Below are 18,999 nucleotides of genomic sequence, written 5' to 3' on the forward strand. Positions count from 1 at the left end.
TCTAAGTGCAGATCAGGGATTCGAACAGCTGTTGCTCTGCATGGTCTTGCTTGCCCCAGTGCTATCCTCTGTATACCTAACTATAAACACTGAACTGAACTAGAACCCACAATACTAATGTCTTAGCAGGAGCTCTCATCCTCAGGACCTTGACGTACAGAATCTTCGAAGAAGGCAGTTTCAAATGCCTTTCACGTTCCTTCCTGTCCCCATCACCAGCTCCTTCAGAATTCTGATCTGAACCTCCATCTTGAGTTGGTCTATTTTCTAGTGCCTGCACGAGACATTAAGGAAACAATCTTCCCAAAGCATGGTGTCACTTCCCAGCACATGTTCCCTATAGCTCTAGCAGTGCACTAAGGAGAGACCTGACAGCTCTGTGTGCTTACTTGTGTTCTGTACTCTGTGTTTGGTTGCTATGCCTCAAACTCATAAATGCATTTGTTTTCTATTCTCAGATGTCGCTGGGGCTCAACGGGGAGGACAGGAGCTTAGAATTCCAAGCTAAAGGCCAGGACCAAGATGTTGTGGGCTGTATCTTCACCGGACAGGGTGTCTCATCCTTATTTGACTTGAGTTGGCACAAGATTGTGCTCAGCGTGCAGGACCACACAATATCCATCCATATTGACTGCAGTTACATCTCAACCAAACCCATTTTGAGCAAGCAGAGTATGGTGGTCACTGGGCATACCATTATCGGCCTGGACTCTACACAGGGCACTCCTGTCCATGTAAGTTGCATCTCGTGTGTGTGTTTGTGTGTGTGTGTGTGTGTGTGTGTGTGTGTGAGGGGGCGGCGGCTAGTTTCGGTTCCCTTCTCGTTATGTGGTAGGCTGTGAAGCTCTCACTCACATGTAGGTTAGTGCTTTCCACAGTTCACCAAGGAGCAGGAGAGTTCTACCATTCTCATAACATCTGGACAGCTCTGGCCCTCTCTTACATGAGTAGACTTGCTTTTGTCTGCCTCTGACCAGCAGTAGTGAAACTGTTCAGCACTCACCAGTGGAGGGCACGGTTTATCCCCTCTCTCACCCTGAGTGGCTGGGCCCTGTCCATGTTACCATCCATCTAGAATACCCTGCCCATTTCTTGCAATGTAGTGGATTTGCTACTGCTTGCTCAAGAGCGGGCGCATTGACCCCTTGACCTGTTTATTTATCATAACATTGTCTGATGTCTCTCTTCTTCTTTCCCAGTTTGATGTCCAGCAAATCCACATCTATTGTGACCCTTCAGTGGCCATGCAGGAAGCCTGCTGCGAGATCTCTATCGGAGGGGTAAGTAGGCTCATTTGTTTGGTCAGGGCTGGGATAGTCCTGTCCTCTCTCTCTTCTCCCCCTGCTCCCTCTACTTCCTGATCTTACCCTGGCCCTTCTATGGCCACCTCTCCTCCCTCCTTCTCCGCCTTTCCCCTGTTCTTCCCAGACAAGGTTTCCAGACAGGTCTGATCTATGAAAGTCTCATCAAAACAGGTTCACCCCATTCCTCCAAGACCATCAAGGACCAAATTGGCACGCTGGCCCCTGCTCTGGCTGACTTCTGAAACCACTCAATTGCCCCTGAAGCACTCCCTTGTGCAACCCTCTTCTTAAGAAACCCTCTGCGGACCCGTCCTGTCTGGCTAACTATCGCCCAATGTCCATCCCTCCTTTCCTGGGCAAACTCCTGGAAAAGCTGGCCATCTCCCAGCTTAACCTTCAAACTGAATCTATTGGTTGTCTCCATGACCATCAGTCTGGCTTCAGAGCTTCTAAAAGCACGGAAACTGCTCTCCTGAACATATGTGCAGACCTGCTCTCCAACCTTGATTCCAATCTCCCCTCTGTCCTCATCTTACTCGATCTCTCTTCTGCCTTTGACATGGTCAACCATGCCATCCTGCTCAATCGACTCCGTGATAACCTGGGTATCACGATCAGGCACTGGCCTGGCTGACCTCGTTCCTCTCTGATCGAGCTTCCCAGGTCCAAATTGGGTCCTTCCTTTCCTCTATCTCACTCTCTACCTGTGGTGTTCCACATGGGTCTAACCTCTCTCACTGGCTGTTCAAGCAATACCTGGTACCTCTCGCCGACTGCATTGTCGCTCTCTGCTCCAACTTTCAGTGCTGTGTGGATGACACTCAGCTCGTTTTCAGGCTCCCTTCAGCCACTTCTTCTCCATCTCTCATCTCTGACTGTCTGCTATCCAGGAGTGGTGTGCTGCCAACTATCTCTACCGTAATGCCAGTAAGGCAGAGATTCTCCTCATCTGCACACTTGCTCTCTCATTTCCTGTCACTATCTGGCTGGCCTCCCTTGGCCCTCTTCCTGCTCCCACCTGTGAGGCTAAGAACTTCAGGGTCATCTTCAACTCCACACTCTCCTTTTCTCCTTACATCTTTGAAGTCTCTAAGAAGTCAAATTACCAACTGCACCTCCTCAGAGGTATTCTTCCTTTCCTCTTCTTCCCCAGAAATTCACTGTCTCTAGCACTCTGGTTCTCTCTAGGCTAGACTATCGCAACAGCCTCTTCCGAAATCGGCCTGCATCTACTCTCCACCCTCTGCAACTCATCCAGAACAGGACTGTGAGACTTGTCCTTTGCCTCGGGCCAATGGATTGCATCTCTCCAGCACTGAAATCTCTGCTTTGGTGCTCAGTGGCTGCAAGGATTAAGTTCAAGACCCTCTGCATTGTCCACAAGGCATTCTGGGGCCTGTGTCCTCCATACCTCCAACTCTCTCTTTGTAAATACCTTCCTATTCGAGCTCTTCGCTCCTCCACCTCCGACTCCCTCAGGGTCACTCGCTTCTCCAAGCAACGAGTTAGTGGTATATCTCTTTCCTCGGCTGGGTCCTCCCTCTGGAACAGCCTCCCTGCCTCTCTGAAACTTGAGGAGAACCATCTCCAGTTCCGAAAGCACCTCAAGACCTTCCTCTTTGCTTCTGCCTTCTCTCTTCCTCTCCCCTGCTGATTTCCTGTCTGATACTGCACTGGTCACCTGGCTACCCTCTGATTTCAGGCCCATGTCGCTGCCCGCCCAGTTGCACACCCGCACTGCCTCCTGGCAAACCTTGCACTTGGATCTGTATCTGTAACCCTACAGTCCCTCTACCCGCACTTTGGACACCTGCTGTCTGCACTTACCATTGCACCTGCCACCTGCTGGCCACACTTCTTGTTATTATTTTGATCCATGTACAGCACGGCCTCTGGCACTTCTCCCCTGTACTTGTGCAATCTCAATGTCACTTGGCCTAGTAAGATCGTTGTCTCTGTACTCCCTCTGTTCCCCCTTCCTTGCCTCGTCGTGCCTTGAAACACTTGGGTATAGGCGCGTTACAAATGCCATATCATATCATATTATATCATTTGTTGAAATAATTGAAAGTGGTTGTGCTTGCATACCCACATAGACCAACGATGAACAACCTTTTGAAACATGTCACTTGCATCCAAAGCACACTTTATTACAAACCACACATTGCACTTGTGCACTTTAAAGAGTTGCAAGTACGGGAATGGTATGACCCCGCTCGATGAACAAAATGTTATGTTAAATGTTATATGTATGTGAAATTGTATGAATTCCTTGGCAACATGTTTTGTGTTCATGTGTATTATGAGATATTGAAAGAAAAATGCATTGGAAAAATATTTTTTAACGTAACACGATAAGTAAGGCTCAGTGCAGCATTTATTTCACATCTGCACTTATGCTATAAGTGACGCAGTGTCTGGACACAAGAGGGAGGGGTCGCTACATACTCATTTATTGTTTTCTGTCTACAATTCCACGTCTTTTGGGTATAAGCCCTCCAGTAATAAAACATGAGGGTACGAGCCTTGTTTTCTCAGTGGGTAGGGAGGCCGCCTCTGGGTGTGATGCGTTGATAGGCTAATTCAGTGAGCCAATAGCAGAGCAGCAAGCTCATGTTCGGTAGCTGCACTTCAGCCACTGAATGACGCAGCAGCACTGATGACCGGACTTGTTGCAATCATGCCTTTGGCTGACCCCAGTCATACAGTCCTGTGACTGGCCTCTTTAGTGTCTCCCTGAACATTATTTGGCGTCTTCGCCTGTGTTTCTTGTCTCTTTGCGGTCATTTCAATGGCTACGATGCCAATTCTTCAGCGACATTACTGTTTCCGTGATGGGCATTAATGTGACTGCCTTGACGTCTGTGCTTCAGTGACTGGCATCAATGTGTATGTTTCTGTGACAGGCTTCACATTACATGCATCTGGCCTTCAAACCTGGCCATGGGAGAAGCTTTATAAAAAGTGTGATACTGGAGTGCTCAGCTCACACCTACTAGTGAATACTTTATGTCACCCAATGTATTACACATGTTTAAAATTCTTCTTTTTCAAAAATCTGTTTAGTGTCAACCAGATGCCTCCAAAACCCGGCGGGACGCGGAGGACGGCGAGCACGCGCCGAGCAGCAACTTGGTCGAGTTCCACCTCCAGCCGGATGGGAAGGTAAGTACTGCTGCCTGTGATTGGAATAGAGTCTGGGGGGGGGCCCAGGTAGGTCTCCACTAGGAATGTTCTCGCTTAGACACACGACATGGGGCAGTTTACTGCGTGTATGTGGCCGGGGCGGTGAGTGCATTTTTAAAGTTTTGCGCAAGATGAGATTTGGGGTAAAATTCAGCTCGTAGAATCTGTGGGGAAAAAAATCATTTTTGGGGGAGTTGCATGTAACTCTTGAAAATGTGGGATTTTACACTTTAAGGTTCTCAATGTCACTGGGACTAGTAAGGTCGTTATTTTGTCCTCCCTTAATAATAATAATAATTTAGCACTTATATAGTGCTACGAACCCTCAGGTGTCTGAGCGCTGCTTATTATTACCCATGGTGTGTGGTGCTCATTTGTCGACCTCGGAAGGATAAAAGCCTGAGTTTGGCCCCGCCGGGATTCGAACCTGTGTCAGCAGGCTCTGCACAGATGTCAAAGCGAGCGCATTACTCATTGTGCAATCAAAGCGGCCTTGTTCCCATCCATTGCCTCCTCGCGCTCTGAACGACTTGTGCATGAGTGCGATACAAATAAAACATATCATATGAGTATATGTTTAGTAAATTCACTTAAGTGCTACAAAACATCAGGTGACATGTGTCGGGAGAGGGGTGACCGATATGAGGGTGAAGATGGGGTAATAGACATGGGCAAGAGAGAGAAATAACAAGACAAAGGGGGCATTGACATTTGCTGCATTTACAGGTATGTAATTTAAAGGGAAAGGGACATTGTTGACAGGTGTGTGGCGTGTTACCTCTACACTGACTGCTGTATGATGCCCAGACCGTGCCAAAGTGGCACCTGTGGGGCAGTGGCAGATTTAAGGCAAAGGGCCCCGTGGGCAGCACGTGATAAAGGGCCCAAGATGGGTTGGTCATAGAGGCAGATGTTAGGGTGGGCGAAGTTAATTGTGATCACGAGTGCGGAATGGCAAACTTTAGGAACAAAAGCAATTTTTTATAATGTTGGCTTTATTGCGGGAATGTGTTAATGTATTCACGTCTAACCCATGATGTGTTTGGTCTACTTGGAATAAACTGGGAGGTGAAATGGAAAAACAGCAAATGGCCATCATCTTAAGTGATGCCTTTTGTTTAAAGTTCCTTCTGGGCATGGAAGGGTTGTGTATTTGCCCCGCCACCCATTGACACCCAGAGTAGAAATTCTCACCAGGGGGAAAGGCCTGGCTATGGGGAGGCAACTGCTGCTCAGGTGGAGATAATGGGCCCTTGTAAATGGTGGGAGACCACCAACTGCCTATTCACAATAGGGCACATTGCAAACCTGTTAGTTATGCATTTCTTTGGCATCACTTGAGACAAAAGCCCCCCCCCCCCCCCCGCATTCATTAAGAGCAGTTAGGGCACTTCTATGGATAGTGAACTTGGCAGCCCCTCCACTTTAATGGATTCATTGCTCAGTCAGTGTTCACACAGAACACACGGGGCCCCATGAGCGCTGCTGCCTCTGCCTGACTGTGAAAACAAATGGGAAGGAAGGGAATGGGGGGAGGGGCCCGCTCGCCGTTTGTCTGCCTAGCGACCGCTAAATCCGCCCCTGCTGTGGGGCACGCAGTTACTTCGCCAGAAACAGATGGAGGCTAGGGACTTTGTAGAGTTTTTGATTCTTTCAAATACTAACTACAGTGGATCTGAGTGTGCAAAGTGGGGCCACCCTTCGCTTTAGAGAAGGTGTCTCAAAGAGACGTTTTGGCAAATCCCAGCAGCATTGGGGGCCGCCCTCGTTTAGAAGAGACCTACAATGAAGTGTTGGGCTGTTGTTGAAGACCACAAGTGGCATCACTCCAATAGGGGATACATGAGACAATGCATGTCATTACATTTATTTACGTATGTATTTATTTGCCCAGCGGCGCACATGAACATAAAAGACACAATTAAAAATAACAGGACAAATATTCAGAACATGTAGATCCAGAATCCAAGAAAGAAAAACCTTATGAAAACCTTATGAAAAAAGGCGTGTTTACAACAGGCGTTTGAACTGATCCAGGCAGCGATTGGTAACATCTTAAATTAGAAGGTAATTCCTTCCAAAGAGCGGGGCTGAGTAGACGAAGGCCACATGCCGTACCCGCTGCAAACTGAAGCGAGAAGACCTCACAATCCTACGTTCTGGAAGCCAACAATCTCAGTCTTTCAGATACCTCAGACTGACACCATCGTGGTGCTTATGGGTCATCACTGAAGTCCTAAAGGGGATGCGGGATGTGACCGGGAGCCAATGGAGAAGCCTCCATGCGTCGGAGACATGGTCCTTATGAGCCAGACCCTGTACGACTCGGAAAGCGCCGTTCTGGACTGTCTGCAATCTGGTTAGATTTCCTTGATTAAAGGGAAATCCCTTGCCCTTCAATAATTCCTTGCCAGTGACCTTCTCCTTCAATAATTCCTTGCCAGTGACCTTCTCCTTCAATAATTCCTTGCCAGCGACCTTGTCCTTCAACAATTCCTTGCCAGTGACCTTTTCCTTCAATAATTCCTTGCCAGTGACCTTTTCCTTCAATAATTCCTTGCTAGCGACCTTGTTCTTCAATAATTCCTTGCCAGTGAGGATTTCTGCAAAATACATTTGGCAGCAAAGTTCTTCTGCCCAGCAGGTCATTGTCTCGTGCAATCCTTATTTGAAGAAAAACAGGAGCGTGCAAACTTCAGAAAGAAGTCAGGTCATATCTTTCTGATTACAGAAAGACATGATCTGACTTCTTTCTAAAGTCAGACTAGTGAATGCGCTCAAGACTGGAGCTAGAGGGGCACACAGGAGGACTGCCTGGTGCCTGTGTCCTGCACTGCTGCAGTCTGCGGCTGCTGCAGTGGCACAGAGCGAGTGGGACATGGACACCTGTGTGCCGTGTGGTGTGCTACAACTCAGCACTGTCCTTGTCCTGGCAGCAGGTTAACTCCTGTTCGGCACACTCATTGTTAATAAGGGTGAGAACGGGAGGTGTCCTGCTGCCACGAGGACGATGAATTATTGTGCCCAGCCACAAGCTTGCCTCTCCCAACTGGCCACAGGGCATAATGCAAGCCTTTCCCCAACTTTTCACGAAAGAATGAAAGTGGCATAAGGACTCTAGGATGGCCACCGACCATCACATGCACTTAGGGCTTTGGAAAACAGTCCTTCCTTTATGTTGAGGGTTGCCACAATGAATTGTAGTGCCAAGGCTGTCATGGGGAAAAAGGCAGTGGTGTGGAAGACAAGAATGATTTTCGGTGAGTTTCAAGGTCAAAAGGTGGCAGCGAGAGGCTGTGGGCTGAACTGAAGAAACCCAGCATAGCCTCTGGAATCCTGAGAGCCATCAGGAACCATGGCCAAACTTTTCAAAATATACAAGGAGCTGGCCAATCTTGCTGCAGTCTCTACCTCTCCTGTTCCCTCTCAAGCCCTCTGCACAGACTTAGCCTCTCATTTCACTACTAAAACTCAGGACATCCTGTCCCTCCTCTGTTTCTGTACCTCCTCTTCCTCCTCCTCTGCCACTCTTGGCCCGTCTTAGGCCGCCTCTCCTCCTCCTTTCTCATCCTTTCCCCTGTTCACCCCTGACAATGTTTCTAGACAAGTCTGATTTATGAAAGTCTCGTCAAAGCAAGTTCTCCCCTGCTCTTCCAGAACCATCAAGGACCACATCGACACCCTTGCTCCAGCCTTGGCCTATTTTTGCAATCACTCTTTTCCCACTGGAACTTTCCCCTCCCCCTTTAAGCACTCTCTTGTGCACCCCCTTCTAAAGAAGCCCTCAGCTGATCCTTCCACTCCGGGCTAACTATCACCCGATCTCCATCACTCATTTCCTGGGCAAACTCTTGGAAAGGCTGGCCATCTCCCAGCTTAATATACATACTGAATCTGTTGGTTGCCTCCATAACCACCAGCCTGGCATCATAAATGCCAGAAGTGCATAAACTGCTCTCCTGAACAGGCCTGAAGACTTGCTCTACAATCATGACTCTGATCTCCCCTCTGTCCTCATTCTCCTCGATCTAACCTCTGTTTTTGACACGGTCAACCATGCCATCCTGCTGAATCACCTGTGTGACAACCTTGTATTACTGATAAGGCCCTTCCCATGTTGACCTCCTTTCTCATCAACCGTTCCCCTCAGGTCCAACTGGGGTCTTTCCTCTCTTCTATCTCTCTCTCTACTTGTGGTGTTCCTCAGGGGTCTAACATCTCTCCCTGGCTCTTCAACCACTACCTGGCAGCTCTTGCCCACTGCATCGCTACTTTCTGCTCCAATTTTTAATGTTATGCGGACAACACTCCGCTCTCTTTCAGGCTCCCCTCAGACCTCTTCTCCTTCTCTCATACCAGACTGCCTGGCCACAATTCTGGAATGGTGTGCCCCCAATGATCTCTGCCTTAATGCCAGTAAGACTGAGATCCTTCTCAGTGGGAAACCTGCTCCCTCTTTCTTCTCTCTCGCTGGCCACCCACTCTGGGCCGTCTTCCTGTTCCTTCTTGTGAGGCTAAGAACCTTGGTGTCAGCTTTGACTCCACCCTCTCGCTCTCTCCTCACACGTCTGACATCTCTAAGAAGTCAAACTATCAGCTGCACCTCCTCAGAGGTATTCTTCCTTTTCTCACTTTCTCCCAGAAGCTCACTGTCTCCAGAGCTATGGTCCTCTCTAGGCTGGACTATTGCAACAGCCTCTTTCTATATCTTCCTGCCTCTACTCTTCGACTTTTACAACTTATCCATAACAGGACTGCGAGACTGACTTGTCCCTGGCGTCAAGCCCAGGGATTGTATCTCTCCAGCTCTGAAATCTCTTCACTGGCTCCCAGTGGCTGCGAGGATCAAGTTCAAGGCCCTCTGCATCATCCACAGGGCTTTCTGGGGCCTGGGACTGCTCTACCTCCAACTTTCTCTTCCAAAACATCCTGCTTCTCGAGCTCTCCTCTCATCCACCTCCTACTCTCTAAGGGTCAGACACTCCTCCCAGCAGAGAGTTTGGTGCAGATCACTCTCCTCAGCTGGGGCTTCCCTCTGGAACAGCCTGCCTGCCTCTCTCCAACTTGAGCAGAACCACCTCTGGTGCCGGAAGCAACTCAAGACCTCCCTTTTCACTACTGCTTTCTCTCCCCTGCTGCTCCACACACTGGTCACCCGGTCACCCTCTAAACGCGGGCTCAGCCTTTTGGAAGTCCAGTTGCCCTTGCACTGTCTCTGGGCTCCCCAGCACTTAAGGGTTTGTATCTGCACTCCTACAGTCCCTTCTCTCTGCACTTATGAGCCACCCGCCGGCTACACTTGTGAGTTAACTGCACTTCCCCCTTCTGCTCCTCCCTGGCACTTCTCCCCTTCCCTTTTCCACGCACTTGCAGGATCTGAATGACACATGGTCTAGTAAGATGGTTATTTTGTGCTCCCTTGTTTCCCCCTCCTTGTCTTGTCGCGCCCATAAACCCTTGTGTACGGGCGCGTTATAAATGCCACATCATATCATATCATGGCCATATTAGCAAATATAGCCCGGGAGAACTGGATCCGGATTGGCTCTCAGGTTTCTGGCATCACACTCACTGGGCTCATACATAGCTCTCAACTTACACGCTCCTGGCGGGTGTCACCCACCTTGGAAATAGTTCAATAACCTGCCAAGCCCCTTACCCACCCATATAAATCGTCTCCAAAATCGTGTGCTCTCACCCGCATTGGGGTCCTCAAAGTTTGAGAGGTATGCTAATATTTAAGCATTATTGCCTGGCCAATGTGGGGTGTTATTTGCCCAAAAGTCCGCCTCACAAGGAAGGGTGCAGAGGGAGGATGAAGGGATCACAATATTCCTTGATATATCAAAGGATCACTATGTGATGGTCTTTAGTCTTTAAACCTAGTTTCCTGGGCCGCCTCTTAAAAAGACATCCCAGGAAACGCTGCCGACATCACTGAATACCGGAATAGGAAGCGGCCTGGAAGAGGGAATTCACTGGTGTGGGGGAGCCGGTAGGTTTTGGAGAGACCGGAACGGTCCCATGGTTGTTTTGTATGTCTGTGTGTGGATAGAGGTTCGGGGCACTGTTTGCAGCTGGGAATGGGGACTTGGGGGGGGGGGGGGGTAGGGTTAGCAGCAAAAAGCGTTTAGGGGGAGAAACCAGCCCAGTGTGATAACAATCCCGACCTCTGGGGAACAGGTTAAAGTGTGGGGGGCAGTGGGACGGGCCCATGCTTGCTTTAACCAGGTAGGGTGGGGAGTGGGGGCAGCGTGAGGGAGTGGCAGAAAGAGGAGTTTGGGTCGAACCCTCCTTTGCCCTGTTTGTTTGAATATTCGGCCCTTTGGAGCCCGCACTGCCGGAAAACTTGAGCCGACGGTTAGAAAAAGCGCACATTTGCACTGGGAAACATATAACAAATCAACTGCGCTCTCTGGAATGATTTGTTGAAGAATAATACGTATTGCATTGCATTATTTCCAATAAGGTTACCCTTTTATCTCTCAATTAATCAAGTGCTTGAGAAAAACTAAAAGACGAGTTGGGACTTGTATTTGAATTACTACGTCTTTAAAACACATGTTTGAAAGAGAGGAATTTTGCATTGCATGTGTGAGATTTCCCAGGCTCCTCTCTGAACAGTGAACCTGCCATTTGGGGGCAAGGGGGTGTCCGTTTGCACTGAGAGTGGGATCTGTGTCTGCCACTCACTCTGTCGTGAGCACCAGCCTTCATTTCCCTGGGGCTGAGGAGTCCCACAGAATCACACAGGAATGACCCTACTTCTGCTGGACTTGTGTTGTTGTCTTGGCCTCTCCGGAAGTTGCTGCTGGCCCAGTTATTTGAATCATCCGTCCAGGTCCCGTGCTCTTGGGATAGCATGCGGTGTTTCAGTACCAGTTTCCACCGGTGGGGGCGTCGTGTGCTGCCACCCTTCGGTGCTCTTCCTCGGGAACCCACGGCCACCTCTCCTCTAATTTGCAATGAGCTCTGCGCACAGCTTTTCTCGGATCCCTGGAGGAGAAGTGCTTGGCTGGAGAACACACGCCCCGTTGATTTCAAAGGAAAGTACCCGTCGCTTTTTCCAGCCGCAGCTCGGAAGAGGAGGGGCGGAGACTCAGTATACTGGCTGCGCTCTGCAGCTGGACCACAGCTGGACTTCCAGAAGTCTGGGCTACTTAAGAGGAGGGCAGGGAGGGGGATCCTGGGATCCGCTTGGCGGAGCCTGCCCACAATTGACACCCGTGTTAGAATGAAGAGTGGGTTTCTCTGGCAAAGGGCTGTGGGTAGTGGGGTCTTGAGGAAAGAAGGGCCTTTTCTTGGGAACCCAGGGCTGGAAAGACGTACAGGGAACTGCAGCGATGTCCCGAGGGGCCCTCTGCGCCATGGCCTTCTTTTGTGTGGGTACCCTGGTTTTTGAATTTTTTGACCCTCTCTGCCATGCAACCTGCTCCTCACAGAGATAAATCGGCTTTTACTTAAATATGTGAACCCATTTTATCCACATTTCCTTAAAGGACACCCCCCCCCCACCTGCCCCCCACAAGCCCTACTTAACGGGGGCTGGTTTGCACAGTGCAATATTCCCAGAGCCAACTTTGCTTCCCAGATTCCCTGCAAAACTGCGACCATCCTAAGCAGGATTGCCAGGCATGGGATTGTACCCCTCTTCCCCACACTGCCTCCAGATCCCTACTGGCAGCCCAGGGCCGCAGGAGGGGGGGTACCAGATGGCACAGTGCCCCAGGGATGTGTGATGGGGCAGCCAGGGCTACGCGTCTGAGAGCTCCACACATTAATGCTGGCATGTGTTACCCCACAACAGCAGGCAAGTAGCTCTCTCCGGTTTGTACCTCACTACCCACTCTGCCCGAGCCCGCCTGGCTAGTAGGGACACCCGGTCTGCCACTGGCGACCGCCACTGTATCTCACTTCCTTTACAGTGATTCAATCGACCACACTTAGTTTGTGGTCTTGTTGATTGACTCCTGAGAGTCGACTTTTAATTTATTTTCTTTTATATATGTGCGGGTGTGTGGTGTGTGTACCCATGCCATTATTCTCCCAACCAATCAGATAAGCCCAACATTCCACCATCTTAGCTTGGGAAGCCTGTAATGTTTAACCTATTGAAAACACCCTCCTATTCTATGAGTCACCACAGGCCATCTCCACCTACCTGGCCACCTACACCTGCCAACCCAGACAAAGCACAAGGGTGGGGAAAGGGCAAGGAGGTGTGGTGGAACCCCCATTAAACAGTTTTTAATTACACAAAACGTACAAAACCGCAAACTATATATGCTCGATATGATCACATAGAAGCGTTTCAGATTCAAAGGGCATTAGTGGGGGTGCTTCTGGATTTGAACCCTGCGGCGTGGCTGTTATCTCATTCCGATTCGGATATTATACCGGGCACCAATCTAGCATTCCTGGGAACTTGCATCTGCCCCCTCCAATGGGAGTCTGTGCGGGGCAGTAGGGGGCGCTATATCTCTAAGGCTACCTTATAAACTAAGTGAAAGACGGGCAGTGAAGTAACTCATTCCCGGCATTCCACTACTAGCATTGGCACTGCCACCTTCTTAAGCTTGGACCATCCCGCTTGACTCTGGGGCTGCAAGGGAGCAGCCTTTGGGCGTGGTGCATTGGTGATCCCGCCACCCTCACCCCGGCGCACTGCACCACCCTTGTTTCTCCCCTTTCTGCCACCTTTCCCCTTGCGTCTTCTTATGTTTTTTTTGTTGCTATGTTCCCCTTTTCCCCCCGTTTCCTCCTATGTTTATTGTCTCTCTTCCGCACATACCCCAGTGGTTTGAAGCACTTCTTTCTGCGCGCATTCCTGTATAAACCTCCAAAATTAACAAGTACGCGAGCTAAGTGGGCTTAAGAGTGCCAGTTAAAAGTGCACTGTTCAAAAAGCAGGTGAATATCTGGGCACTGGGAGTCAATCATTTTTAAAGAGATGTGGGTCTGTTTTTGTTTTCTGTAGGGTCTCAGGAGGTCCTCATGGAAGCCAAAGGTGATAGTATGGGGGGGAGGAAAGGTAAGCTGGGATCATGGAGAGATCGGCTGACTTTTGCCAAGATCTCGCCTTGAGGTTTGCTTGATGGATTCGCGGCAGGAGTCAAAGCCTCCAGTTTTGACTGCAGAGGCCTAATCGCGAGATTTGGTGTTGCAAAGTTAACCTCTAAATGTGGTGGCGGATGAAAGTATTGTGCTTTGGTGGAAGGACTCTAACCCTATGCTTGTATGGTGGACTTCAACCTCAGGCTTCGGCGGCAGGGCAGTGACCCTGAACATTGGTGGCAGTTTTGAACTTCAGGCTGTGGTGGCAGGCCTCTAACCATGAGGTTTGCTGTAGATGTCAACCTCACGCTTTGGTGGCAGGACTGTGACCCTTTGCATTGGTGGCAGGTTTGAACTTCAGGCTGTGGTGGCAGGGCTCTAACCATGAGCTTTGGTAATAGATATCAACCTCAGGCATTGGTGGCAGGACTGGGACCCTGAGCATTGGTGGCAGCTTTGAACTTCAGGCTGTGGTGTCAGACTTCATCCTCAAGCTTCTGTGGTGATACACTAACTCTACGCTTTGTTCACAGTTTTCTAAACCTGAACATTAGTTGCAGATTCGACCTCGGAGCTTTGGAATTTTACTTTAGTTAATTTGTACAGTGCTTTCAGCAAATCACTGTACACAAAGGGGACACAACAGAACCATGAAACAATAAGTAACACAGCCATGAGTACTAGTGATCCAGATTAAGACGTAAGTGGAAGTGGAGAAGATCTGATGTGAAGAAGAAGGGAGTTCCGCTGTTTGGGGACAGAAGCAAAAAAGAGGTGAAACAGGAGCAGGCACGGGGGGGGGGGGTTGGGAACAGTGAGTAGGAACTGGGGTTCAGAGCAAAGAGAACAGGAAGGAACAGACAGTGCTCAATGAGAAGATGTCGACTAGAGCAAGGCCATGAGTGCATTTAAAGACAATACAGAGAAAGTGGAAGAGTAGACGAGAATCCAATTACATCCAGGATAGAGAACGTAGGGAAGGCGAGACTGAGGGTTGGGGACCGGTTTGCAGAGAGTACGGAGAGATAATGATGGACTGCAGGGCAGTTAAGGTGATGGGCAGATAATCCAACAAGAAGAGAAGAACAGTAGACAGGCTGGAGGAAGGCAAGAACAGATATGAGTCATTTGGAAACAAGACAAGTCAAGAAAGGATGACTTTTGCATTTATTATAGAGTTGGAAGCAAGAGGAACGGGCAAGGTTGAAAATATGATAAGAGAAAGAGAGGGAGGAGTCAAAGAACACACCTAAATTGCAGTCAATAGTGGAAATGGGAGAGTGGAGGGGGAAAGTAAATGGAGGAGGGAGTAAGAGGGAGTGGGCAGTAGCAGAGGGAGAAAATAGAATCTTACTTTTCTGAGGCTTTTAAGTGTAGAAAATGAGAGTGCGCCAGGTATGTACAGCACCGAGGCAGGAGGTGATGGTAGAGTGTGAAGAATCAGAAAAGGAAGAGAAAGAAACACACATTGGGGCATCAGTGTACAAATAGGATGAACAGCCAAAGGAAGAAGCAATGCCAGAGATAAGTGGTATGAAGAGCAAAAAAAGAGAGGACCTAGAACCAAACCCTGGGGGACCCCATATAGGAAGGGTAGGGGAACGTTTTCTAGCCCAGAGGATTGCAAAGGAGTGATTGTTGAGATCAGAGCAGATAATACAGTGCCAGAGAAACCAAGTGAGCAGTAGGTGGAAAGAAGGCTATGGGGATCCACGGTGACAACAGCAGCCAATGTATCAAAAAGGATAAGGATTGAAAATTGTTGAAAGCACTGATCAGAGAGTAATGAATTGGAGACACTGAGAATGGCAGTTTCTGTTGAGTGTTTTGGGCAGAAAGATTGTTACTCAGGAAGAAGACAATTAACTTCAAGATATGGCGAGACTTGGGCACAGACAACCGTTCAGATATCTTAGATGAGAAGGCCGAGAGGGAGATGGGGAGGTAGTTGGCAGGCAGAGAGGAACCAAGGGAGGGTGTTTGTTTTAAGAATAGGAAATATAACAGCATTCTTAAAATCAGAAATAAAAGTAGCTGAGGGATGAGAAGAGTTAATGAGAGAGGTGAGAAATCTCTTTGGTGGCAGGGCTCTAACACCGATTAAAGCATGGGTGGCAGATTCGCACTTCTGGCTTTGATGGCTGGACTCTAACCATGAATTTGGGGCACAGATTTCAGCCTGTGGTTTGGGGCCAGGAGTCAAACACTGGGCACAGGTGGCAGATTTGAAATAAGGACATTGAAGGCAGGTCTTTAACCGTGAGCTTTTGTGGCTGATATAGAGTTTGGTGACATGACTCTAAGCTTAAGCATTAGTGTCAGATGCCAACCTCGGGCTGTGGTGGCAGGACTTCAACTGGGATGTTTGTTGGCAGATTTTAAATCGGGCTTTGGGAGGAGGAGTGCCACCCTGAGCCTTAGTGGCAGATGTCAAGCTTGGCCTTGGTGGCAGGGGTGACCCTGAGCTTTAGTGTCAGATTTCAAGCTTGGCCTTGGTGGCAGGGGTAATCCTGAGCTTTAGTGGCAGATTTCAAACTTGGCCTTGGTGGCAGGGGTAATCTTACGCTTTAGTGGCAGATTTCAAGCTTGGCCTTGGTGGCAGGAGTAATACTGAGCCTTAGTGGCAGATTTCAAGCTTGGCCTTGGTGGCAGGGGTGACCCTGAGCTTTAGTGGCAGATTTCAAACTTGGCCTTGGTGGCAGTGGTAATCCTGAGCTTTAGTGGCAGATTTCAAGATTGGCCTTGGTGGCAGGGGTGACCCTGAGCTTTAGTAGCAAATTTCAAGCTTGGCCTTGGTGGCAGGGGTAATCCTGAGTTTTAGTGGCAGATTTCAAGCTTGGCCTTGATGGCAGGGGTAATCCTAAATTTTAGTTGCAGATATCAAGCTTGGCATTGGTGGCAGGGGTGATCCTGAGCTTTAGTGGCAGATTTCAAGCTTGGCCTTGGTGGCAGGGGTAATCCTGAGCTTTAGTGGCAGATTTCAAGTTTAGCCTTGGTGGCAGGGGTAATCCTGAGCTTTAGTGGCCGATTTCAAGTGTGGCCTTGGTGGCAGGGGTGACCCTGAGCTATAGTGGCAGATTTCAAGTTTGGCCTTGGTGGCAGGGGTAATCCTGAGCTTTAGTGGCAGATTTCAAACTTGGCCTTGGTGGCAGGGGTAATCCTGAGCTTTAGTGGCAGATTTCAAACTTGGCCTTGGTGGCAGGGGTGACTCTGAGCTATAGTGGCAGATTTCAAGCTTGGCCTTGGTGGCAGGGGTAATCCTGAGCTTTAGTGGCAGATTTCATACTTGGCCTTGGTGGCAGGGGTAATCCTGAGCTTTAGTGGCAGATTTCAAACGTGGCCTTGGTGGCAGAGGTAATCCTTGGGTTTAGTAGCAGATTTCAAGCGTTGCCTTGGTGGCAGGGGTAATACTGAGCTTTACTGGCAGATTTCAAGCTTGGCCTTGGTGGCAGGGGTGACCCTGAGCTTTAGTGGCAGATTTCAAACTTGGCCTTGGTGGCAGTGGTAATCCTGAGCTTTAGTGGCAGATTTCAAGATTGGCCTTGGTGGCAGGGGTAATCTTACGCTTTAGTGGCAGATTTCAAGCTTGGCCTTGGTGGCAGGAGTAATCCTGAGCCTTAGTGGCAGATTTCAAGCTTGGCCTTGGTGGCAGGGGTGACCCTGAGCTTTAGTGGCAGATTTCAAACTTGGCCTTGGTGGCAGTGGTAATCCTGAGCTTTAGTGGCAGATTTCAAGATTGGCCTTGGTGGCAGGGGTGACCCTGAGCTTTAGTGGCAAATTGCAAGCTTGGCCTTGGTGGCAGGGGTAATCCTGAGCTTTAGTGGCAGATTTCAAGCATGGCCTTGATGGCAGGGGTAATCCTAAATTGTAGTTGCATATATCAAGCTTGGCATTGGTGGCAGGGGTGATCCTGAGCTTTAGTGGCAGATTTCAAGCTTGGCCTTGGTGGCAGGGGTAATCCTGAGCTTTAGTGGCAGATTTCAAGTTTAGCCTTGGTGGCAGGGGTAATCCTGAGCTTTAGTGGCCCATTTCAAGTGTGGCCTTGGTGGCAGGGGTGACCCTGAGCTATAGTGGCAGATTTCAAGTTTGGCCTTGGTGGCAGGGGTAATCCTGAGCTTTACTGGCAGATTTCAAACTTGGCCTTGGTGGCAGGGGTAATCCTGAGCTTTAGTGGCAGATTTCAAACTTGGCCTTGGTGGCAGGGGTGACTCTGAGCTATAGTGGCAGATTTCAAGCTTGGCCTTGGTGGCAGGGGTAATCCTGAGCTTTAGTGGCAGATTTCATACTTGGCCTTGGTGACAGGGGTAATCCTGAGCTTTAGTGGCAGATTTCAAACGTGGCCTTGGTGGCAGAGGTAATCCTTGGGTTTAGTAGCAGATTTCAAGCGTTGCCTTGGTGGCAGGGGTAATACTGAGCTTTACTGGCAGATTTCAAGCTTGGCCTTGGTGGCAGGGGTAATGCTGAGCTTTAGTGGCAGATTTCAAACTTGGCCTTGGTGGCAGGTGTAATCCTGAGCTTTAGTGGCAGATTTCAAGCTTGGCCTTGGTGGCCTGGGTGACCCTGAGCTTTAGCGGCAGATTTCAAACTTGACCTTGGTGGCAGGTTTAATCCTGAGCTTTAGTGGCAGATTTCAAGCGTGGCCTTGGTGGCAGGGGTAATCCTGAGCTTTAGTGGTAGATTTCAAGCTTTTTCAAGCTTGGACTTGGTGGCAGGGGTGACCCTGAGCTTTAGTGGTAGATTTCAAGCTTGGCCTTGGTGGCAGGGGTGACCCGGAGCTTTAGTGGTAGATGTCAAGCTTGGCCTTGGTGGCAGGGGTGACCCGGAGCTTTATTGGTAGATGTCAAGCTTGGCCTTGGTGTCAGGGGTGACCCTGAGCTTTAGTGGTAGATTTCAAGCTTGGCCTTGGTGGCAGGGGTGAACCTGAGCTTTAGTGGTAGATGTCAAGCTTAGCCTTGGTGCCAGGGGTGACCGTGAGCTTTAGTGGTAGATTTCAAGCTTGGCCTTGGTGGCAGGGGTGACCCTGAGCTTTAGTGGTAGATTTCAAGCTTGGCCTCGGTGGCAGGGGTGACCCTGAGCTTTAGTGGTAGATGTCAAGCTTGGCCTCGGTGCCAGGGGTGACCCTGAGCTTTAGTGGTAGATTCCAAGCTTGGCCTCGGTGGCAGGGGTGACCCTGAGCTTTAGTGGTAGATTCCAAGCTTGGCCTCGGTGGCAGGGGTGACCCTGAGCTTTAGTGGTAGATTTCAAGCTTGTCCTCGGTGGCAGGGGTGACCCTGAGCTTTAGTGGTAGATTTCAAGCTTGGCCTTAGTGGAAGGAGTGGGACCCTGAGCTTTAGTGTTAGATTTCAAGCTTGACCTCAGTGGAAGGAGTGGGACCCATAGCTTTAGTGGTAGATTTCAAGCTTGGACTTAGTGGAAGGAGTGGGACCCAGAGCTTTAGTGGTAGATGTCAAGCTTG

At 49.5% G+C, this 18,999-nt stretch overlaps 1 protein-coding gene across 8 annotated transcripts in view; it reads left to right on the forward strand.

Moving 5' to 3' along the window:
* COL16A1 (collagen type XVI alpha 1 chain) overlaps nt 1-18,999 on the forward strand; it is a 706,769-nt gene that overhangs the window by 273,931 nt on the left and 413,839 nt on the right. For 6 of the 8 annotated variants that reach the window (XM_069622515.1, XM_069622517.1, XM_069622520.1 and 3 more), the window contains exons 6-9: nt 459-734; nt 1,200-1,280; nt 4,371-4,469; nt 13,468-13,521. In XM_069622515.1, coding sequence (XP_069478616.1) covers nt 459-734; nt 1,200-1,280; nt 4,371-4,469; nt 13,468-13,521 — 510 coding nt within the window. The remainder of the gene's footprint in view (nt 1-458; nt 735-1,199; nt 1,281-4,370; nt 4,470-13,467; nt 13,522-18,999) is intronic. The other 2 variants (XM_069622519.1, XM_069622521.1) reach the window with 1 other exon arrangement.

This window comes from Ambystoma mexicanum, chromosome 11 (assembly GCF_040938575.1).
Source record: "Ambystoma mexicanum isolate Mex_15411 chromosome 11, UKY_AmexF1_1, whole genome shotgun sequence".
In the NCBI taxonomy this organism is placed as follows: Eukaryota; Metazoa; Chordata; class Amphibia; order Caudata; family Ambystomatidae; genus Ambystoma; species Ambystoma mexicanum.